Here is a 24,854-nt window from a genome sequence, read left to right on the forward strand (position 1 = left end):
CTATTGTTCTCCCCATGTATGTTTGTCTTGTCCCTGCAACCCCAATATGACTGTTTTCCGTTGTTACATTTCTGTGTAATGGTTAAATGAATGGCTTTCTGCTAGAGAACAAGGAAGAGATACCAGTTTGTTCTTGACACCCAGAATGAACAAGACATTTCTATGTTCATTTAACTTTTTCTTCTCTGACAAGTTATTTCATCTGCCACCATCAGCCACCTAAATTTCAACACAGAATCAGAGCAAAATAATAAACAGTGTTCTTCCAACCTACTCTCACAAATGCTGTGGTTTTTGAAATGTTGCATATGAAAATCTGCATGTCCTAAATGTGCTGTAGTGTGCAATTTTCCACTCCTCTGTCCCAGAGTCGTAAAGCACATTATCATCAGCAGCAGCAGCAGGAGCAGCAGTGTAATTCATCCAAGGTCGTTAATATTCATCATATCATTTAGTCACAAAGGAAACTCATCTGGCTGAATGTCACAGATGTAATTAATGAAGTGACCCCAGAGGTCATGGCTTCATTCACCAAAGCCTTCCACACAAGTGCCGTGTTACACACACACAGATGCACATCAAAAGCCTTCTATCCAGACACACACCACCACCTAACATACAACCTGGAATATGAAACACAAAACAGGCAGACACCCTCACATACCACAACATTCACAAAATGGCTTCTCTCGGTTAGACCAAAGGCATGAGACCAGAGCGTGCACCAAAGCAGACTTTATTTAGCTCAGTGGAGTATGGGGAGGGAAAGGAAGAGAAACACACATCAGTAGGGGAGAACTAGGGGAGGGACAGTAGAGAGACACTAAACCACTGGAGCAGGACATAAGGACAGGTGCACATCACAGGTATCTTTTTGGTCATCACTATGGCAACAACATATCCAGAAAAAAAACAAAAAGAATAGTTTTACCTATGGTAAGGATAACAGAGTCCCTTCACCATGAAGGACCCCAATATGTACATCTTACAGTCACTAAGATCAAGAAAATACAAGAAAAATGAATTTTAAAATAATCAGTATACAAAAAAACTGCCTTTGTGGTATTTGGAATGCACATTTCTGTACAGAAGAAAGCTCATTGGTATTGTCGTAAACATTGGTTAGTTTAAGAGCAAAACATGACAGAGCTAGTCAGTCCACATCCTTTGGAAAGTTGGCTGTAATGTCAGTCTGAGTTCACAAAAGCTGTTTTAGTCAGACAAATGGACTAGACGCACTGCAACACAGAAAGACTGACACAATACCAGCATTAGGTGGGGTACTGATCTCCTTCAAATAACTATGCAGTATCTTCATAATTATTGAACAATTAATGCCCCAAGTAGGTTTCTTTGAAACTGGAAGCTTGAAAAAATATTTCTGGTATTATGAAAGCCATTTTTATCTTCTGACTAGGGGGTGATTATTACAATACTGAAAAACAAACTTGATGGAATTGAGCCCCACATATCCACTTCTTTTCAACAGAATAACAGAGGAGCAGTTTATCAACAGCATCACAGGTACCGTATCATTACAGTTTGTAGTCATTAAAGCCTAGTGGTAAAGCGATCAGAGCATGCATCTTTCTACAGTATTGTTAAAAACTACAGTACATTAGCAGCAAACTGGACATCCTTAAGGGCTGAAGTTCAACACTATGGTAAAAAAAGAAAGAAAAATAAACTGCAACATTTCTCAAGAGAAGTAAAACTCTTTAACCGCTATATAACAGACTGCCATGGCTCTAGTTTGGGGTTTTGGTTACAGTCTCCAGTGTGCTTATGAGAGGCAGAAAACAGTAGCTTAGATATAGGGACTCCTTCCTTCTTTAAAAACAGCAATACATCATCAAGTAAACAGTAGCGCTTATTTTTGTAGGTCATATGGTTAAAGTATTATCACGTCTTTGGATTTTTGTTTTAAAGCATTAATTATTGTTTAGCTATTATTGTTATATTATCATTATTACAGTTAGAATAAGGACTGGTTGCAAATGAACAGAGGAAGAAAGGTAGAGAGGAAGAGAGGGGAGTAGGTAGGGAATGAGAAAGAGGAAAATAAATTAAGTGTACAAAAATAACATCAATAACATCCAAAGTTTTTCTCAGCTTTGCGCAGTAGCTCCCTATCTGTAAGTGGAAAAGGAAGCTATGTCTCAAACATCCAATGAAGTCTTGAGTCAACCATACAAAAGCTAAATACTGTACATTTACCCCTCAAACTATTAAACACTTTAGTTTCAATAAGGTTTTAACAATCTATTACTCAGAGGTGAAAAGCTCAGATCTTTGAAATACAGAGATGTTTTTGTACTTATCTTTTAATACTTAGTCCAAGGTTAAACCATGCTTCTTCTGTTTTATAAACAGAAAAGTACAGAATTAAGATCTCATCTGAATCAGAGCCATGTCGAACTGCTGACCTGAGCATAGAAAGCTTTACATTAATCACGTAACATTGGAAAGCCATTGGTATATTCAAATAGAACGGAAAGGCAGTAAGTCACCTTAACTGAACATATCAAAGCTGTCATAATTCTTTTTTGTAATCATGACACTATTATATTGACGCATGACAGTTTATCTCAATCCATAAGATTTATATTAAGAAACTATTACTAAACACACACAATGTAATTTGAGTTTGGTTAAAGTTTTCATATACAGTTTAGTGGTTGAGTGCTATAAAAATAGTTTGCCTCTTTCAAGACAAACTGGCCTTTACGTTCTGTGCTATTTGGGCTGTTATCCACTAAAGGAACATAGAAGGGTGTACGTGTACAACAGAAGACTCATCATTGGCTTGTGCGGGGTGAAGCTGCATTCTAGCACCGTGTCAGTCTATTGGTACTCTGCTTACCCATGCCAGGTGCAGATCTCACCCCTTCACCATACAGACGTCAGCTCTGAAGTTTGTTATTGAGAACAGACATGTTGAAACTAAATCCACAGACGTAAAATTTTGGTTACGAGCTTTGGAATCTGAGTCAGTCTTTACAAAAGCTCTATGCGAATACCTCCATCCATTTCAAGGATATTATTCCATTTTTTCCATCTTCTTCTTCTTCCACTACTAACCGCTTTGTTTTTCTTCAAGTTTATCTTTTGGAACTTTCTATTTACACTAAAATATCTTTGACAGTTTCTCTTCCAGCCTCACATAGACTGGCACTACATGCTACACAGCTAGTCATCTAGCACTGGTGGAGGGCCCACTGTGAGTCTGTCATGCAGACTGAGAGGTAGACTGCAGGTCTAGCTGGGCAGTGAGGTCACATACTTAGAGAATGGTCTTTGGCCTCTGTGGCATCCGGGTTTTTTTTTTTTTTTATCAAGGTGGTGTTTGGTTGTAGTAAGGTGTTTGACAATATAGGGAGAGGAGCTGTTCTCAACAAGAAAGGACAGACTTGGGAAGAGTTTAAGAACAATATGAAAAGAGGAAAGCTGTGGTTGAGAGGATGTGGTTTGGACTCTCTCCTACTTTCACTTGAGAGAGTTTCTCTTTGGGCCACTGTGGCTCTGCATCTTTGGGGTTTCAGGTTACAGGTTTGGCAGCAAAGTGGACAGGATTTATGTTTAGATGTTGACAGCAGGTGCAGAAAGGGTTTGGCGTAAAACATAACAGAAGGAAGCAAAGGGACCTTAGCCTGCCTCTCTAAGCTCTGTCTCTCTCCCCTGCCCCAGCAGACAGCTCGGCCTGCTCCCTCTCTGCAGAGTCAGAGCTCAGACTCCTGGCCCGCTTCTCCTTGGCTCTGGCATTCTGGAACCACACCTATTAAAAAAAAAAGTATGAATAAATGTTAGCTATTAGCCTTAAAACACTGAATACAGATGAAACTGCATTTTATTTTATCATAATATTTACCTGCACCACACGGTGAGGCAGCCCCAATTCCTGGCCCAGTGCTTCACACTCACGTCGGTTGGGTGTACGATGCCTCCTGTAGAAGTCTCTGAGCTGGAGTACCTGGAAGTGGCTCATCTGTGTCCTTTGGCGCTGTTGCTGATGGTGGTGGTGCTGCAGATTTTGTGTCTCACCCCAGTCTGACATTTGACCCCCAGATCCCTCAGGACTAGGAGACCCTTGGTCAGCCATACTGGAATTCTCCTCACATAGGTACTCCTCATCATCTTCTTCATAGTCATCATCTTCCTCTTGGTTGTTCAGATCAGTGGTTGAAGACAAAGATGTCACAAGTTGCTTCACATTTAACTCTTTGTTGCTGATGACATAGCCAGAGTTTGGGATAGGGTTGCAGGAGACAGATGGGCCTGGTCTGTCCATGACAGATGACATTGCCATCCCAACCTGCCCAGTGGCTCCATTACTCATCGATAGGTTGTAGCCTGCTCTTTCAGCTTCTGCCCAGTGGCGTGACCTCATATGGGCATCCAGAGCACTCTTTACCTTGAACAGAGCCCTGCAGAATGGGCAGCGCAGATGGTTCAAACCCAAGTTGAAACTGGATCCTGGCCCCACTGATCGGAACTGTCCCTTTCTCTCTCTGGCTCGTGTGTTCTGAAACCAGACCTGTGAAGGAAAGACCAGTGCTTTTTAAAGTTACACAGCAGGATTAGATCATCCAACATTCACATACTGTATTATTTAAACACAAAGAACATCCATAAAATACCTGAACCACACGTCTTGTGAGGCCCACATCTTGTGCAATGCTTTCCAGGACTCCTCTGGTGGGGTTAGAGTCCAGGCTGTACCTTTGATACAACACTTCAAGCTGTTCTGGGGTGATGGTGGTTCTCTGACGTTTATCCCTTCTGTGCTCCTCCTCAACCTCTCTACCACCTCTCTGGTTTTCAAAACTGCTCTCCGATATTGGCTTTGCACTCTGCTTCATGGGTGTCAGAGAACTTTGAGACAGACTGGTGAGGGTGTTATTCGAGTGATCAGAGAGTGTGTTCTTAATTTGTATGCTGTTCAAGTGTGAAATCATGGGATGTGTGGGATTAGGGTGCATCTGGGACATAGCGCTTGACAGCATTTGGCTAGCCATCAGGGTGTGATTGGGGTGGAGCATCATGTAAGGCATGGTTCGGTCTGTGAAGCCAGAGTGTAAAAGTTGGACCTGGGACTGTGCTGCCAGGAGGTGTCTGGTCTGATGCTCCTGCCACAGCTGGAATGACGGCAAGGACACTGGACAGAGACTGCACTGGAACTGAGCCTGGGTTTGAAGCTGGAGCTGGTTTTGTGGCTGAGGTTCAGTGGGTAGACCAGAGGTGACATCAGGAAGCCGAGTGTGGCTTGTTTCAGACTCTGGAGCAGAAGGGAGGTTAGGTGATGCATCAGCAAACTTTTCAAAGGCTTGATTAGAAAGAAGGCTATGCATATGCCCCTGGCTGGAATGAGACACAGATAAGACGGTAGGTACTGCTTCTGAAGAGGAAGAAGAGCAAGGCTTGGATCTTTCTGGAGTATTTTCTGGCTGCAGCTTGGGAAAGGACCCTGTTTTTGTGGCCTCAACTATTTCCTTAGCCTGGATGTCTGCATCTGAATTTACATTCTGAGTTTGAACAAGAGCTGGGCTCTTGTTAGCCTGAGGAGAGACTGTTTTATTTTCTTGTTTCCTAGTAACAGGTGTTTGTTCACCTTTGGTGGTTAGATGCTCATTTTCTGTGCCTTGAGTGGAAAAATCAAGGACAGGTGAGTCAGGGTGGGTGTAATACTCGTATGTAAGATCCATGGAATTTTCATTCTGAGAGTCTCCTTGTCCTTCATCCCCACAGCTGTTATCATCATCATTCTTGTAACAGTCATTTTTCTGTCTATATATGTTGTCGTGCTGGTTCTTCCCGTCTAACCCATCGTCTGTCCCCCGTTCTTGATTTTTGCGGGCTCTCTGCCTAGCGTTTTGGAACCACACAACAATGACTCTGTTAGGGAGAGACAACAGAGCAGACAACCTGTCATATTCTTCTTCTCTGGGGTAGGGAGTGGCCTCAAACACCCCCTGCAAAGTTTCCAGCTGTTGCTCAGTGAAGCGAGTTCGGGAAGAACGCCTGCCCCTATGGGTTTCTCCTCTCTGGATGTCTGTTGTCTGGGGCTGTGGGGAGGAGTTGGCTGGGAAGCCAGGGGACAGTGAACATGGAGAAAGTGTCAGAGGCTGGTTTTGTGCTAGTTCTTCCTGCAGGGCTGTGGTTGGGGGGTTATTAAAATTGTAAGGGGAATCCTTGTCTCGCTGGCGTTCTTTAAACAGGGTGTTGCGGAACCAGTGTTTGATGACTTTGTGAGGTAGACCAGACAAAGCAGATATCTTACTGAGCTCTTCATCACTAGGGAGGCTGTTGATATCAAAGTGTTTCCTCAGAATAGTCAGTTGCTCCTCAGAGATTCGTGTTCGGCTTCTCTTTCCCGGCTGTTGGTCAAGCATTGTTGGACTGACTTGGGCTTGTTGTCCTATTTGGATGGGGCTGGGTTGGGATGGTTGACCCAGCAATGCAGGACTGAGCTGTGGAGGCTGGCTTAATAAAGCTGGACTAAGCTGTGGCTGTTGCCCTAGCAGTGTTGGGTTGAGTTGAGACTGGTAGAGTTTTGCCAGTTCAGGATTTACACTTGAGTCTAACCATGGTTGGGGCTGGAGAGCCACAGACTGCATCACAACCGGAGGGAGGAGGGGTAGCTCCATGGGAAAAGGAATTGGGGGCAGGGGAAGCTTGGGTAAAGGCAATGGGGGTATGGGCAGCTGGGGCAAGGGCAGAGGGAGCATGGGTATTTTAGGTAAAGGAAGCGATACAGACTTATCTGGGGATGCGGTTTGAGAGTTCACTGCGGCAGATGTGCTTGGGATAGCTGCCTCTTGTGGAAACTGAGTTTGCACATCAGATGGAGAAGACGGTGCAGGGGCAGTTGATGTCAGGTCTGTTGCTGTAGCACATGTTTTGGTTATGGGATCTGAAACTGAAGGTACGGGTGAGAGTGCAAGGGTTTTAACTTGAGGCTTAACTGGTTCTGGTGCTGATTCAGACATTGAGGATGATGCTGGGACTGAGGCTGCAGCTTCAGGGCAAGCAGATGAATTCTCCCCAGATTTAGGCTGTTGCAAGGGGTGCATCTGGTCATACTGCAGTCTGTACTTTCTAGAAAACCTCTCCAGTTCAGCAGTTGGAAACAGCGTCCTGTGAATATACTCCTGGTGGCTTTTTAAAACCAAGGCATCTGAAAAAAATTTGCCACAATCTCTACACTTTTCTCCTCCATCACAACATCCTTTCCCTTTGATTGCTGATACCTCAACTTTGTTCTGCATTTTCTCTTCTGGCAAACCTTCCATCTCTCCACTGCCTTTGACTCCTTTGTTTTCCTTGTTGCAGCCTTCCATCTTTCCATCCTGTGGTTCGCTAAGGTAATCTCTTTCCCCCTCTGAGCAGACCTCCATCTTGTTGACATCAGAACACATTTGTTTATCTGGTATAAATTGGGGTGCTGTCTGCTGATGGTGTCTGTGTCTACTTTGTATATATTGCAGCGCCAATTCATAGCCATAGCTCTGCAGTAGGGCTCTAAGAGGCTCCCCATTTGCAGCAGCATAGGGCACTCTGGGAGGAGGACACTGCAACCCAAGAATATTAAAGGCGGAAGAATCTGTTTCCTTCTTTTGACTGACATTTTTAACAGCAGTAACAGGCATTTCTTCTTTTTCTTCCTCAGAACTAGAAATGCTGCATTCTCTTTCTGTCTGGTTGATGCAGGATCTGCTGCAGACTGCTTCTACCTTAGCCTCACACTGCACATCCTCCATTGCTTGGCTAACATTTGAGTTTGAACTTTGTCTTTGAGTTTGTTTCTCATCTGTTTGAGGTGGGGATTCACATTTAGCCTCTGTCTTAGGGAATTCTGTTCGGATGGGGTTGGCAGATACTAACTGACTAAGTTCTGGAATCTTAATAGCTATATCTGAATTAAGATTCATATCTCCTGACAAATAAAAAGGCAGGAGAAGCTGCTGCTGCAGAGAGAGCAAGTTGTCTGGTGCCAGGGGAAAATGTTGTTTAAGGATATTCTCTGGCCCTAAGGGAAAATGCTGCATCACTTGGGACTGGAGCAGAGCTGTGTGTTGTTGTAATTGAGCTTGGGCCTGTGCCTGAGCTTGGACTAACTGCTGTTGTTGTATTAGCATTAGCTGGTTTCTCGATGCTAGAAGCTCTGCAACTCTTTTTTTAGCCTGCTGGCTGTCAGTTGAGTTAGAGAAGGTTGGCTGTGCATCAGCTGCTAAGCCAGGGCCTAATAATGAAGATGTTGACAAGTTTACTACCTCTGTCCTCTTGGAGAAACTCTTGGATGCTTCTCTGGTAATAACAGCCTGAGCAGCAGTAGTGGGGACTGACACTGGAACAGCTACACCAGATGCTGGGACCTGTGGAGCTGAGTTCTGGGCAGCACGAGCTCTAGTCTGATGAAGGACAGAGCGAAGATGTATGTCCAGTGTGGAGCTCTGGCTATAGCCCACCCCACACAGTCTGCAGCGGTATGGTCTAGGATCCGGGCCACGGGGGGTCTCGGAGGCAGGAACACCTGTACCAGAATCCTGCAGGGCCCGTCTGGCCCGGTGGAGGTGGGACACAGAGTTGTAGTGGACCAGCAGAATAGTTTTCTGAGTAAAAGACTCAGAACATATGGTACATTTATAGGGCCTGGATGGATCCAGATAGCGATCCATTGTGGGGTTAGAGCTCTTTTTTACAAGACAGCTGGAACTAGGCTCTGATGTGATCTCCTCATGTGGCCCTTTCTCTGTCTCAGTTAAATCCTGCTCATCTCCATTAACTTCACCGACCATGTCCTTTTCTCTAATTTTAGCTTCTTCTTTTTGTTCCTCCTTTACCTCCATACTTGGCGCTTCTTCCTCTGTGTCTTCTTCCTCACCCTCTCCTGCTTCTTGACCCACTTGAGGAGATAAACTAAACTCTTGTTGAAGTGAACTCTTACTAGGCTCTATGTGTTGTGCAGTATGAGGTGGCATGAGTGCATTCTGCCCCTGTGTGTTGTCCAGCTGCATGTGAGTGTTCTGCATGTGTCTCTGCAGGGCCCTCTGGCTGCGGCATTGTCTAGAACAGAGGGGGCACTCTGTCGCCGCTCTCATGGCATGGTACTGCCAGTGCAGTTGGAGCTTCTCCTGAGTGGGGAATGCCAGGCTGCACCTGCTGCAACGGAACCGGTAACCATGGCGATCAGAAAGGGGAGGGGAATCGCTGGGTGGGGAGGTGGGTGGAGAAGAGGTGGGGATCTGATTCGGGGACTGAGGAGTCAGTCTGCCATTGGGGTGAGTGGTGTTGTCTTCCAGGGGTGGGGTAAGCAGAGCTGTGACATCTTTGGGTGCGGCTACATCTCCATCACTGTTCTCCACTAAAACGCCTGCAAGATGCATAGAAATAGTGACTCTGAATTTAATTATTTTACAATTAACATTTGACCAACAAGTGTATGTTTTAATCTAATTAACATTACATGATTTGATATTTATGATACTTTGATTATTATTATAAATTGTGGTCAGTTTCATGCATTTTACACTAACCTTTGTTTTTCTGTGAATCAAGTGAAGAAATAGAATCAGCAGTGCGTGAACATTTTGCATTGTTATTCTTGGTGGTTTTATTTTTCTGAGTATCATCTGTGGCTAAGTCTGTCTGTAGCTCTGTCTCCAGCTGAGGCTGTAGCTGTTCCATTGATGGTGTGACCTGCAAGAAAGAAAATGTGATGGTCTGTCATTTTTGGACTTTCTAGGTTTTTAGTGCCAGCCACACTTTGTGTCGTTTTACCAATGCAGAACAAAGGAAATATGGGATATTGCCATATTTTCTTAATCCAACATTATGAATAAAACATGTTTAATTGTAAAGTATAACAGCAAGCAAGCATCAAGATGTATAAACATGGAGTGCCTGCGCTCCCTGTCACAACATCATAAAACATTAAAATGTGAATATGTAAGTGTATTGTTACATATTGCACCTGCCTGCACAGCAGAACAGGCAGCAAGGCACATCAATTTGGTAATAAGTGTATATGGCTGAGACATGTGGGTCTGCCCTTCAGCTCCTATGACACCCTCCAACATGCCCCAAGGGTTTAATAAAACTTTACTGAGGTGAATAATGAATTTATTTTAAATCAGTCTTCATATAGAAAACCTCTATCGCCACAGCTGCAAGCACTGAGAGCAAATACTTTATCTACCTGAACAGCTAGCTACCCTAAGGAAAGGACAGACAACTAAAGATGAGATTTACATGACAAGAGTTTTCTCTGCGTAACAGCTTCATAAAAGAGAAAGAAGAACCACCACCACCACCACCACACACACACACACACACACACACATACACTGCAGAGAAAACTGAAGGTCAGGCTTAATCTAGAGAGCATAATTGGAAAGCAAGGTACATAATGGCCATCATCACCTCAGTCTGAATTAATGAACCTCAATTACTATCAGAGAGAGAGAGAGAGGGAGGGGTAGGAGGAGAGGGAGGGAGGATCATGGGGGGGGCTAGGAGGTGTAGAATATGAAAAAGAGAGAGCAGAAAGAAGGAGGGAGGAAGTATGGGGCAATGAACAAAACACAGCTTTGGGGAGGGAGAGTGAGTAAGGGAGGGGTAATATAAGAAATTGAGAGAGAGCTTGGAGAGACCAAAAGGGAGGGGCAAGGACAGAGACTGCAGAAACGAAATGATAGGAGTAGCTGGAGGGGGGAGGGAGGGACAGCAAAGGGGAAAAAGGGTGAAAAGCAGTCAGTGAAGAGGAGGCGAAGAGAGCAAGAGACAAAGGCCACTTAGCATACGGGCCAGGGAGATGGAGGATGGTGATGTGGATAGATGACCAGTCTTTGTTAGTTGGAGAGACACAGTAAAAAGCATGGGGGCCCCTTTTTAGCTTGACTGCACTTCTGGTAATAGAGGGCTACTTAAACATGCATTATAGAAAGACTGGCTTTTCCCTCACTCACTCAGTCAAACCCTCCGTCTTCCACTCTAAAAGTCGCATATACACATACACACAGAATGCACGGCTGCATCAAAGATGATAGCGGGGAGCTACTTAAACATGCATTAAAAAAAGCGCTGCCTTTCTCTCTGGTGCCTTCTTAATGGAACTGTCTCCCTACATTTCACTCTCCCCCCATCCCCCACCGCTTTGCCTTCTCATTTTCTTTTCCTTCTGGATGAACGCAAATAATACAAATACACACTTGCATACACTTACTGTGCTGATGAGCTTGTCTACACAATCCTGTGCCACACTGTGCACATGTGTGAGATGCTGTCGAAGGTGCGTGCATGGGAGTTTAACCTGGCACAAAGGGCACTGGACAGTCTAGGTGAGAAGAGAAAAGAAGGGTAGAGAGAAATGAGAAAAATAATAAATGGTATAATGAGAAGGCAGCAAAAGAGCACAGATGTGCATGGGTTTGTGAGATTACACAAGCAACTGCCATGTCTTCTAATCCAGAAATGTTCACTGTTACATATCCCATTCACATGGACACACTGTGCTTAAATTATTGTGTGTCAAGTCCTCACCTGCTGGTTCTCATTTTGCTGGTGTATTCTGGGACGTTTGGTTAAGATGGAGTTTTCTGTTTCCCCACATCCAGAAGATGGGCGCTTGACTGAGGGCAATGACTCCCTCTTTTCTCCTTCCTCCTCCCTGGTTTCTTCTTCAAATAAAATTTTACATGAACGTGTAAACAAATGTTATCATACCATCATTTGTATTAATTATAATATGCTGTGGAATGTGTTGACTTGTCTTGGTTGTAGAAGTAGTCACACCTGTTTCCTCAGAAATCTGCTGTACCCCCAAGTTACATGCGTCTTTGGTTGTATCCAAAGGACCAGTGGTGGTCTCACTGAAAGTTTCCATATCCTCATTGAGCTCTCCTGGGAAGCAACAAGAGAAATACTTGTGTTACACAAACAGCTTTTCATAGAATATGTTCTCACAGACTATCAGGCTATATTATTCTCTAGACAGCATCCCTCAAAAGGATCTGTGTCTCTAGATCACACTTCATTCTTCTTGCTTGCCTCCATACACTATCGATCAAGTATTGATTCTCCATTAGATTCTCCTCAGAGGTGGACTAGAGGTAATATGGTTTTACAGCACATCAGTTCACCTCCATAAGTCTTAATCAGCACAGCGCAAATCACAGGGAAGACTTAATTTACAACGAAAGTGTTAAACTAGTCATTTTAGATGTTGTGCTGGTGCTTCACACCCTTCAAACAATGTAAAACAGCATTTATTCTTGCACAGACTGCAGACTGGTGACTGCCTTCCCCCACCCCGCATTCTTGGCCAGAAGACTTGTACTGGTTCATTGATTAGCAGGTGCTAGTTAGCCGTTGTCAGAGGTGATTGGGGGTGTAACAACAATCTGTATCGACTAATCAATTTACCTGATCAATATCACAGCAATAGCCATTACTCATTTTCTCACTTTTTTCATCTTAATCCCTTGTCTGCTGTCAGCAAGCACATACAGCATGAACTCATGAAATCAAATACACCCGCACAGTTTGCATTCTCACCTGTGACACTATCAGGCCTTTTTCTGATGGTAAAAATGGCCGCCAGCTCCTCTCCACTCAATGGCTGCAGTTGTAGTAGCCCCTCCTTCTCCTGATGGGTTGTGGATTGACTGTGCTTCAGTACTTGGATTTTAGATGAGGAGGAGTGGTTGCATAGGAGACAGTGGAACAGCCACGAACCTCCATCAACCTCGCCATCATACTGCTGCAGGAACTGAAGACATGAGGTAGAAGGAAATACAATTATTATAGTTAGACAATGTGGCTCACATTGAAGAAACTGTTTAAAAAGGTTGTTATTATCATCATAGATTGCTAAATGAATTTTGAAAAAAAATATTTTCAGAGGTCACTGGATAAATGGGTTATTTTTGAGATAGTACTAACCCTATAAATCTGAATGCTGGCCTCGTGGTGTGAACTGAGGGAATGTCCTCGTAGCTTCTCCAAACTGCTGGTCATGTAATCACACAGGTTGCACCTCAGCTGGACAGGGTTGCCCTTAGCAATAAGGGCGGCCCCCTCCTGACCCCTGTCTCCACCCTCCTGGAGGTGAGCTGCAAGCTGGTACCTGGTACGATGTCTGTCAGTCTGGCAGTGCAAGGAGAAGTTAGCCCTCAGTGGAGTAGTGTAGCCGCACAGTCTGCAATGGCAGCCACCAGCGACCAGGGAGCACCACTCAGACTGGGGCAAGGAACGAGGGGCATTCAGGTGCTGCTCCACAAACTCTAAGCTGTCAGATGTAAAGCAAGAGCAGATGAGGCACTGGAAAATACCCTGGGATAGGGGTCCAGTGGGGGACAGAGATGGGGCTGGTGGGGGAGAGGGTGAGGGTGAGGGAGAAGGAGTCAGTGTAGACCCAAGGGTGACTGGCTGTTCTGCAACTTGACTGGTTAGTTGCATGTTCAAGGAGAACTCAGCGCCTAAAACAGAGAGAAGCCCCTTAAGAATTTAGATCTTTCAAATTTTATACAGGATGACAAGGAGAGACGTGATGGATTACTCACCTGTGGTTTGTAGGTGTTTAAACTGTGGGGCAAGGCTCCTGCAGTGAGACAGATAATAACCTCTCTGGAGCCGTAGCATGTTGTGTGTGTGTTTCTCGCTGGTGGTGTGTATGCGCAAGTTGCGGGCAATGCTGGTCTCATAATCGCACACATCACACCTCCACCGTTTACCATGAGAGTGCGTGTGTGCAGGTGGTGTGAGCTTGGCAGGCTGGTTAGCGGGTGCTGGAATAGAGAGCGGAAGCTTGTATGTCTGCTCATCTGCAGTGTGACCGTTGGAGGGGCTGCTGTTGTTTATGTGAGAAGTGTGCATGTGGCCATTCGCGTTTCCCCCATTTTGAACGTTATTAAGGTGTTTATCTGACTGCATGTGTATGCTGAGGTTGCCTTTCGATGAGGTAGCATAGTCACACACCTCACAGCGGTAAGGCTTGTAGCAAGCGTGGATGGGGTTTCCCCGAACTGCAATATCCACACACACCTCGTGTTGCCCCTCCACACACACACTTTCCCCCAGAGGCACCACACACACACTGGCCTACCGTCTCCAGATGCTTCTCTTTCATGTGGGCTTGCAGTGTATGCTGAGACTTATAGTGCCAGTTACACTTGGGGCATTTCAGTGTCTTGCAGGAATTGCGCGAGTGCATTATGGTCATATGACTAGTCAGGGAATTAGGAGAAAGGTCTTGGTTTTTAAGGACATCTTCTTTTTGTTCACCTTCTTTGTCTCTCTCATCATTCACCTCTGTGTCTAGCTGGCTGACATTTGGTTCTGGAGCGTTGGCACCATCTCCATTGGAAATGGAAGAGAGAGGAACCCCTGCCAGCCCATCATCCTCAGCAGGTGTACTGGCAGGCTCCGTACCTGCCAGTGGAAAAGCCAGAGTAGACTGCTGGGATTTAAAGCTCTGAGGAAACCCAGAAATCCAGCCCTGATCGCCGTTAATGTCTTTTACCTCTGTCTCGCTCAGCAGGGCAGAAGAGGAGGACAGACTGGTGAAGTGCTTTGGAGAGGTGGAAAGAAAAGGGGAGGGCTTTGGAGAGGTGGAAGGAGTGGGGGAGGGCTTTGGATAGGCGGCAATTTTGCTGTCGAGTGTGCCGCTGACCTTTGCAGTGCTGGAAGAAGAGCTGTGCTGGCTCTGTTGAGGTAATAAAGAACATTTGGATTTGGTTTGGCTTTGGTTTGAGTTGGCCTCCTCCTCTTCCTTCTCCTCCTCTCCACCTCTGCTGCTTAAGACTGCTAAGAGGCCCCCTGTAACTGACGCCGCTCTCACACCTACATGTACCTCCCCATCTTCCTTCCTTTGCCCTGACACATATCTCTCCCTGATGAAGTCGTCCTTCACCCCCTGTTTTTGACACACTCCGTCTTGTGAATGTTGGTCTCTTAATTTCGGCTCACCTCCTTGGGTCTCTTCTCTAGCCTGGGACCCCTCTGCGTCCTCCTCCTCCTGCCGCTCAAGCTGGGTCAGTGGCTCTTTGGCAGGGGCCATGGCTGAGGTATGAGAGGTTGACCCCTGCTCAGGAATGACCACTGGGGTCAGGAGAGGAAGAGATAAAGCCTGGGGGCTGAGGTCAACATCTCTCTCCTCTCCTCCCCCTCCATCCCCTCCTCCTCCCTCACCGCTGTCCATACCAGAGGCTACAGCTGCCACACATTACTACCCCACCTGTGTGTTTCAGATACAGAGAAAGAGAAGAAGAGAGTCAGACAGTCAAACAGAAGAAAAACAAAAGAAGAAATGAAATACCTGAGTCATGTAAATAATATTGCATAACAACAGAAGCCATTGATTAGAATCCCTGGATAGCATCTGTTCAATACAGCCTTCACAGTGCACAATACAGAGGCTGGTTACTTAGGGGTTAGTGTTAGCCTTTAATGGGAAAATCAATAGCATGAGCACTAAACTAGGTAGAGGAATGCGGGTAAGGGCTATGCAGGAGGTCCATAATATTCCTCAGGGGATAAGATTAAATAAAGAACTGAATGCTTCTGAGCTAAAGGGCTTTCACTAAATTACCACACTTAGATAAAAGCGGATAAAAGAACAGTTTTTAAAGCCAGTGTATCAGTCTCTACATCTTTTGCTGCACATTAGTACTGGGATATTACACAAGGCAGCAGAATCTCTGTTTAGCACAAGCCATTTTGTAACACAGTGTAAACACACAGAGCATAATAAACACTTGTCTCATCTAATTTAGCCCAAAAATACAAAAAATTCTTGCTTCAAGTTTATACAATTTTTGGTCAGATTTCAGACTGTGGTTATGTCACATGGCCATGTATTATATTCTGACCTCCTTTCAGTGAATAGGTATAATATTGTGTCCACCCCCTGTAAATCCTATTACTTGTACAGTATAAACACACTCACTCACATAACACTAAAGCAATATTGAACATTAAAAATAATAATCAGTCCCTTTTTGTAATAAACTGAAATGTTATATAACAATGTGGAGCCAGTAACAGTGCAGTGTTTAAAAACAAATATTTTAAAGATTTAAAATCTACATTTTTAGGCTGTATTTCTTTGGCTTTTGAAGTCATTTGGTTTTAATGAAACTATCAAAGGAATAATAGAGATTATTTTAAACATTAAATTATAAAATGTCCAAAAATATACCAATTGGCTTTTACCGAGACTTTTAATCACCAATCATATATCACTATTGAGACTTACTAAAAATGAACCAGGCCTGGCCTTCTCTTCTGTTTCTGGCTGACAGATAGATGCCAGATGAGACAAATACACTTCTTATTCTGTATCCCATGTTCTCATTACGGGTCTTGTTTAATCAAGGAGAAACCTTAATGTCCCCTTTCACCTCCTTCCTCAACCAACCAACCCCCTCCCCCTTGTTCTCCTTCTTCACCCTCTCTCCTGTCCCTCTTTCCTGTATACACCCCCATCCTCTCCCCTCTCTGCAGTTTAAAAATATATGGCTCCTATCTGCACTCAGATAGTGTTTTAATGTACTGTGTTTATGTCACAGGCCACAGACCCTTGGCCACTGCAGCTGCCCGCTGTCCTGCCAGAGAGTTGTAAGGGGCTGAGTCTGTCTGCCAGCAGCTGAGAACAGTCTCTAATCTGATAAAGATTTTCATTTACACTGCAATCAATAACCTGGGTCTATCGACAATGTAACTATTTATACAAGCATTCCTGGCTTTCTATCGATCACAAGTGCGGGAAACCATCATTTAACAACATGTGTGTGTGTGTATGTACATCCTGTTGTGCACTGCAAACCGATTCTGATAAAGTCAATTCAGCACACACACAGAGCACCTGGAATTTAACTGGCATATTACTGGAGAACTACAGTATAAGGAAGTATTTACGTGCAAGACATCTTTGTTATTTAGCGTGCATACGAGTCCGATTATCAAACAAAAAATGTTGGCTATTACTTTACCTTCCTTGGTGTATGTGTGTGCGCGCGTGTATTTAGAAAAGAGAGAAAGGAGAGACATGCGTGTGAAGGAGAGAGAGAGAGAAAGAGACCCAGAAGAGTTGTGTGGCAGTACTCTAGGAAAATGCATTTTGTTTGTCATTATAGGACTTGGACAAAAACAGTTGGCCATGGACACGTTTTCTTTTAACGCAACTGCCTTGCGTGAGGACCCAGTGGACTGCATGCAGCCTGCTCCATTCTCAGGTAACAGCACAAAACTGTATTTTGCATAATTCTGGGACCATAACGTGGCTGTTTTAGAATACCGGACGGGCAGCAACTTGAGGAGTTCACTCCGCGTCTCTGTGTTGTCAAGGCACTGACCGACATTCAATCTCTAAGACGACTTGAGCCTTTGTTTACAGTGGACCGCACCGTACCACCCTCCGACTCAGCGAAACCAAGAGTAATCGCGTTCAGTATCCAGTAACAGGTGACTCAGTGCTCAAACACATCAACAAAAGCTTGATCTGTGCGACTTACATGCTGCGCTGACCATACACTGCCTCCTCCCCACCGCTGGGTTGCTTCTTCCCAGCTCCCTTTAATATCGTAAACAGATGATACACTTACATTTCTGCAGCGGCTCTGGTACAAAGCTTCGTACGCTGAATATGTAGTAGTCCCGAAAATAATCGTATAGAGAGCCCATTCATTCCCTTTGAATGATCCTCTGCGTTTTTACGGAGCCAGGAGGGGAAAATGGGGAGAGGGAGCAGCGGAGTCCAAGTTGTTACCAAACAACAGTGTAATTAAAGCTACATATAGGCTGTAGTAAAGAGAAGATGGGGGACGGAGGGGTTTGTGCGAGCTCCAGAGGTAGAATGAGTTCTGATCACTGTGGGGGTAAAAACACTTGGCTCTTTATTCCTGCTAATTAGTTTCCTTCAAAAAATGGCTGAGATTACGCCCAGTGCGCATGTGCGTAATTGCGCAGACGCCGCTAATTAGCCCGTTTGGATCAATAGGATTCCGCGAGAGAGAGAAAGACTGAGAGGGAGGAGGGAGGGGGAGAGGCTACAGGGCACGTATAGAGAAGAGAAGGAGGAGAGGAAAATATTTTGAAAAGTGCGAGAAATTACAACTGTAACGTTGAATTTTATCTACAAATATGGCTGAAAAATCCCAATGAGATCATTTTCGATGGATTAATCCGATCGTCTAAAAATATAGAGGAGATAGCAAAAACATCTCTAATTACACCAATATACACATTAAAATACTGCAGTAATTTCGAAATAAAGTCAATATTGAGAACAAAATTAATACCAGTAGTCTTTTTAGATGAATATTTGATGCAAGGAAAATGCGACACTACCGTGATTCACTAATGTAGACTATACACCTCAAGGCCCTGGGAGATTATTTTAAGAATATCATAATATTTTGTTTACAAGGAACGAGGTAGACGCTCAAATGCAGATATTAAGCTTTGTACTAAAATTAAATGGCATTGTGTTTCATGTAATAATGTCATTTCTGTGTAATAGCTGACTTCCTTTATAAAAAGTTATACTCTGAAGTCGCCAGGTTTGGGCTGACAAATGGTAACGACTAACACAGAGATCTGAAATGGCTGCTTATACATCGAATATGGAAAAAAGTCTCATCTAAATATGCTTGAATATAAAATGAGACATCTTTTTTTTAACTAAGCAGGTTTAGAGGACAGGTCTGCGTTTCTGATATTGGTTTGTTGGCTAATTTTCGTAGTTTGGAAAACAAATAAACAACTACAACAAAAAATGTACGCATAAATTGACATGTCCATTAGGTTTATCCTCACAGAGTTTTCCCCCCTTTTCTCCTGCCACCCCATCCTCGCCACTCGGCTCTATTGTTATGATAATACTATTGTGATTTTCATGCTGGATGTGCAATCTGTCGATCGTCCATATTTTAGAAGGAGAATTTGCATGTATTTGTAAGATCAAATGCTATGTTTTAACTTAATTAGGCTTTGATTGTCAACGCTGACTTTCCCCTTATTTAAAATGTAAACACGGTACAATTTTATAAAGGCATGAAAGCTACAGGGTTGCAACTAGAAGTCACTAAGGAAAAATATAGGAATATAATATAATAATATTACCACATATGGTAAAAAAAACAACAGATACAGCTTTAACTGTGAGGTTACTGTCAGCTCACTGTTGAGGGAAACAACCGCACTTCCCTATCAGAATAATACATGAATATTAATGATATTTCATTATGTTGGTTTTCAGTGCACTGACATTTTTATTTTAGTTTTTCCTAGTTTAGTTTGATTGTTTTCTTGCAATTGTGCTAAGATATATCTATATATTAAAAAGATATATAATCTATTGGTTATTTGAGTAAGTGCCAAATGATTTGACCTACATTTGTAGCACATCTAATAATTATTTTACAATTTAAAAATGTTTTAAGTGGTGCCACTAAATGTTTAAAGCACATACCAATTAAGCAACGACTGCAGGTAAACACAAACATAGATCTGGGTCCTTTCTGTTGTTTTTATACCTACAACAGTGATGATTTGGTGTCACTGACTGCTACTATTACTGTAGTGTGTGTGTGTGTGTGTGTGTGTGTGTGTGTGTGTGTGTGTGTGTGTGTCTGTGTGCAACAGAAACAATTGTTCTGCTACTGTAGGTGCATCCTTGCTTTTATAGGGTTAAACAAAATGTAAAATGTTAAAATGTCAATTGAAGCTAAAGTAACATGGGGAACTGCTGCTTTCATCCTCACGTATTCATACATCTTGGAACTGAAGTATATTTTTAATATAGTTTTTATATGTTTTCTTCTTTTTGGCATAAAAATGTCTTGTAAACAGATATGATTTTAGGGGAAATAAAACCATAAAAAAAGATATGGCTTTAATGATTTTGCTTTGATTTTAACACAGGTAGCCTATTTGAATTTCATTATAAACATATTTTGTTAAGTATTATACACAATAACAATATTTTCAAATAATCCTTAATATTACATAGATGGTTATTGGTGTCAATTTGCATATGCATTTGAATTTACAATGGCATTTTACTGGTCCCATTTACAACAGTGAAATGCAGGTGAACACACATTTGATGTCTACATTTCTGTGCCATATTTGTTTGTGCTTCACAATAACACATAAATGCATAGCCCTCTCAAAAACAATCCTGGCATAAAATTACATCTTTAGAACAGGAATAATGTTCCTGACTGATTAAATGTACACCTTGAGAAAGTTCAACACAGATATGAGATAAGATGCTCTCCCTGTCTGGCACTGTGAGTTCATTTCCGTAATCATAAATATAGAATTGTAATATTTTAGTAATATTTTACCAATATTAAAGCTCCCGTGTGAACATAAATTTATATTTAGAAGTCACATCTTTTGCATACACAATCAAACACACACACACAAGGATGTAATGTAAAATGCACCATCCTTTCCATGCCCTCCGGTGTATGCCAGGGGTTGTTGTTTTCACTGTAATATATAGTTAGCCCTTCCACCAATTTACCCTGTCAGTGCTAATGGGGCAATTAACCACTGTGATACCCCCCAGGCAGAAGGAGAGCCAAAAGCTTCCCGACTCCAAACTTGTCTTTATGACATTTATATGACAAAATATGGGGGAAGCTGGGGACCCATATGACACCTTGGAGGGTCCTTAATGTCACTCCCTCCCTTGCCCCTGGGTTATGGCACTGTAGGAAGCAGGAAGTGTAATACATCATGTACAAAAGCGGCTCAGGCCTCATTCAGGAGAATAAAAAAAAACTCTGTATTGTATCCAAAGACTCAAAGGGGCACCTCTGATTTACAGAGTGTGTCCACTTCTGTATGATTGTGAATGTAAACTGGCCTCATCCACACACAAACACACTTCCAGCTAACTTGACCTCTCCCTTCTTTTAAGCCTTTTTTTTGTTTCTGTAAGTCCCTCTATCTTTGTCTCAGCTCACATTCCTCCTGTCCTTCTTACGTCCCCAAGGAGGCAATAACCTCCCTAGCAAGTGCTTCCCCTTGAGCCGTTGTCATAGTAACTTGTGGGCTGGTCGACATGACAACACCTCCATGGTCCAGAGATAGATGATAGGCCAGAAATGGGGAGGGAGAAGGCACATGGGGAATTTGCACCCCCTTTAATTTGGTTTGCCTGATTCTGATTCATAATGTTTTTTTTTCTCTCTCTCTGTCTCTCTCTAAGGGTGAGGTGCAGTCAGCATCAACCTGTTTTACATTTATACAGGTATTTAAGCCTGCGAACACTGTCATCCTCTGAGTAACTGCATTGCATAGTTACTTGCTTTGCACTATGGCACCTAGACAGACACTGTAGAGGGAGAAACGATATTTCTCAACCTTGGAATATTTTCTTTAATGCTAGAAATACAATTCAACTAAAAACTGTACATGTTCTTACAACAGAGTGGAAAAAACAATGGTCATTTTCTTCTAATGCATAAATAAATGGTTGCTTCGTAGAACCTGAGTGTTTACTATTGCTTCCAAATTCCTTAGGAGGAAATGCAGGTATTTGAAAGCCCAGGAGCAAAAAGATATTTGTGTATTAAAACACCATCTTCCCAAGAATCTTTTTTCTAAATCTGAGGACAGTTTAAGTAAACCTCCCAAAACGTACTGAGTTTGTCAAAGTCCGATTTAAACAGCTCAGTATTACTGCAGTTAACTCCATCAGTCTGTTGGATTCGCTGTGCAAAAATGTAAATTGGCCTGAACATGTAAAGGCACTAGAGACAGTTCATAAGTGACCGTTAATGTAGTATTTTTGCACAAATACATTGAAAATATTAGAAGTCCCATTTACCACAACTGCCCTGTTTTTCATAATGAGCCAGGAACATGGTTTTTGAAGCACAGCTGTCCCGCGCAGGATGATAAATCTCCAGCAGCTCCAGGGATTACAGCACCCCTCAACTGACCGGAGTCTCACAGGGTAGCAAGCGAAAAAAACAATTGTCATTATTAATTAGGACGATTACATTTATCTCATTGTGTATATGATAAATAATTGTAATTCTCTGACTTTAAATGTTTCTCACCAGAACTGCTCTATAGAACATTTGTTTGATTTCATTTGTCTATGCCACAATTCAGCAACACATTGCATACTGGAGAATTCAATACCTTTTAATAAAAGTGATGGAATCTTTTTTGATAAATCACTACATTTTTTTAGGTCATAAATGGTATGTTCATTAGATCCCATTTATAATTGTTTTAAATTGTATTTTGATGTAAAAAATACAGTTGTGATGTGTGTTTATCAGGAATAGATTTGCTCTGGCACAGTCCAGCACCCCTATGCCAAGTTACAGTACAGAGGTGTTCAAATTCACTTTTGTATAATTGTTGTAGTCATGGCAAAGCAACACTCAAAAAGTCCTGTGTCTCCCTTAGGTGCCCTCACATATGTTCATGTCACCAAGCTATAGCATTATTTGGATTTGCTTAATATTTTTTCTTTATGTTGCACTTTATAAATGAGTATGGTTTCTCATCCAGCCTCCAGATTGTTTGACTGTTTCTTTTTTCTTTTGGATATGTTTTATGTGTAGGCTTCCTTTCGTTTTTATTGCCTCTGTCTTCGATAGAAGAATTTCCCCTTGGGGATCAATAAAGTGTATCATCTCATTTCATCTCACCTCATCTCATCACCTCAGCTATGGCCTCCTGCAGGAGAACATTAATAACATTAATGTTAGATATAGATGAATGTGATACATGTAGCTATACTAGATCATAAGTTGAAAGAAGAGACACAGACAGACAGAGAGACAGACAGATAGATCGATACATAGATAGACAGATGGATAGATAGATAGACAGTAAAGAGGGGTGATACATAATTGGTATTAATTCTATTTTCAGTTCACAAGTTCACATAAAATGTCAAGGCTACAGAACATGCCTATACAGCTGTGCAACAGCTCACCTCAATGGTCGAGATCTGTGGCCGAGATCTGTAACTAAAAACAGCCGAGCCGGAAAAAACACTTCTTGGCCACCGTACATTCGCGGAAGTTATCTAGTTTTCATGGCGTTGTTATGTCTTTTCTCTCATAATTATTACATAAATTAACTAGTTGATTATAATTCGTTCTTCTTTTTCCATTCCAGGACTTTCAACATGGAAGAGGAATGGGAAGAGGAGGTATGAAAAACCAAATGTATTAATTTTTAAGTTCATGTTTTTATCAGGTTAACGTTAGCCCTGAGTAAACTCCGTTTACTTTTCAGCATTTATTGAATACAATTTAACCTTTCAAATGGGAGTTTCGGATTTTTGCCTGTATTTATTCTGGCTCCATACGTGTTTGGGCGTCCCTCATTCAACTTATTCCTCATCAGTCTGATATCTCTTCTGCCCTAATGTTTATGTCGTTATATGCAGAATACATATATTTATGAACGTTGTATCTCTTTTTCCTCTCGTTCTTTTCCTATGCTGATTCTACATATTTCATGTTTTTATGCGTACACAGTTTTTTCATGGTTCTATTTTTTTATTTATTATTCTCATTCTCATAGTTATATTCTATTTCCTGTTACCTTACAGCACAACCCTCTATTCAGGAGTCAAATTCCAGCATATTCAGACATACTTGGCCATTAAAGATGATTCTGATTCTGATATGTTTAGGAGCAGCTTGTTGTGATGGAGCTCTCAGGTGTTATCAGCAATGACTTCATGTCCAGGTGTCAGGGAACATGCAAGATACTGGTAAGTTCCAGGTATTTTGTTAGGGGAAGAAAGAGAAGAGACATATACACATACACGGAAATGTCAGTCTTACTGCAGCTTTGCTGATTTAGTTTTTTGTTTGTGTTCAAGGATATTGACAGTGACAAGCCCATGATGCAGGTCGGACAGTATGTGTTTGCAGGTGAATATGAAGGTAAGAATAAGCCAGAAAGAAAAAAAGGAAAAAGAAATTCAAAGTACTACTTATTTAGCTTAACTGACACATGGCCTCTGTTAGAATCCATATATCCTCTACTCCTTTCCCTCCTGTTCAAACAGTTGTTCATGTCATTAACATGCAACTTAACACCACATCCAAAGAGTTGTATTCTAACCTGAAATGCCAGTGACTGACTGGTGTGGCTTCATTAATGACAAATGGCCCAAATTGCACTGTCAAAAGTGCGATAATTGTTTAATAAATAATCAGTTTACTCAATTCCTAATAATCTTGTTTTGCAGTGGAGAGAACAGAAATAGAAGCATATTTTTTAGAAGTATTGTTTACAAACAGGAAAAACAATTAAGTAGTGCTGACTATTTTACTAGCACTAAAAGAGCCTTTGTTAACTCCTATAATAAACTAAACCAAAATGTACTTTCTATCCTTGCCTCTTCAAAGATGCTTTAGGAACTTGTGTGCTGTTCAACGAAGTACCACAGAAAGGTAAGGCTCTGCTCTTTACATTTTCAATGTTTATTGCTGTTGTACTTATACATGATTTTTTGTTTTGTTTGCTTGTTTTTCCTTATATGTCTCCTTTGTATATGTCTGCAGAAAATGCAGACAGTGGCCCAGAAATCAAGTACATGTGCCATACCATGAAGAAACTGATGATGCAACGAGTCTTCCTCACTGAGAAGAAAGAGGATGAAACCTCCACAGGTCAGCAAAACAAGCAGCTAAACTAACCAAAATCTGTTCTGATCCCTTTGTTCTACTGCAGTCAATATAACTTAATACATCTTTTGTACATTGCTGTTTTGTAGGAGGATTGACCCAATCTGACCTTTTTATCTGCATTTAACAAAGAATCAGCTTTGCACAACATTGGTAAAAACAAAAAGAGGGATA

The 24,854-nt window shown here is 42.3% G+C and overlaps 2 protein-coding genes across 3 annotated transcripts; one reads left to right on the forward strand and one right to left on the reverse strand.

Annotated features, from left to right (window-relative positions):
* Positions 1–733: 733 nt before the first annotated feature.
* On the reverse strand, positions 734–17,945 carry LOC109966404 (zinc finger homeobox protein 3-like). Its single transcript, XM_020611226.1, is given in 12 exon segments — positions 734–3,775; positions 3,869–4,534; positions 4,638–9,370; positions 9,534–9,696; positions 11,222–11,332; positions 11,539–11,675; positions 11,791–11,898; positions 12,553–12,766; positions 12,940–13,475; positions 13,560–13,996; positions 13,998–15,232; positions 17,601–17,945. Coding segments are annotated over 11 exon segments (8,421 nt in total). The 5' UTR covers positions 15,197–15,232; positions 17,601–17,945; the 3' UTR covers positions 734–3,658.
* Positions 17,095–24,854, forward strand: gtf3c6 (general transcription factor IIIC, polypeptide 6, alpha). 2 transcript variants are annotated; one of them, XM_020611250.1, is made up of 7 exons: positions 17,095–17,231; positions 23,155–23,188; positions 23,678–23,758; positions 23,870–23,933; positions 24,402–24,446; positions 24,558–24,665; positions 24,770–24,854. In XM_020611250.1, exons 2-7 carry the CDS (start codon positions 23,165–23,167, stop codon positions 24,805–24,807), a joined length of 360 nt encoding a protein of 119 aa, XP_020466906.1. In that variant the 5' UTR covers positions 17,095–17,231; positions 23,155–23,164; the 3' UTR covers positions 24,808–24,854. The 2 variants fall into 2 exon arrangements, with proteins under 2 accessions (XP_020466906.1, XP_020466913.1); XM_020611257.1 differs by lacking the exon at positions 17,095–17,231 and adding an exon at positions 21,235–21,262.

This window comes from Monopterus albus, unplaced genomic scaffold (genome assembly GCF_001952655.1).
Source record: "Monopterus albus unplaced genomic scaffold, M_albus_1.0 scaffold5.1, whole genome shotgun sequence".
Classification (NCBI taxonomy): domain Eukaryota; kingdom Metazoa; phylum Chordata; class Actinopteri; order Synbranchiformes; family Synbranchidae; genus Monopterus; species Monopterus albus.

Coding starts and splice junctions, on each gene's coding strand:
- gtf3c6 (XM_020611250.1), top strand. CDS start 23,165: ATGGAAGAGGAATGGGAAGAGGAG. Junction 23,189..23,677: donor AAGAGGAATGGGAAGAGGAG/GTATGAAAAACC, acceptor TGATATGTTTAG/GAGCAGCTTGTTGTGATGGA. Junction 24,447..24,557: donor CAACGAAGTACCACAGAAAG/GTAAGGCTCTGC, acceptor ATATGTCTGCAG/AAAATGCAGACAGTGGCCCA.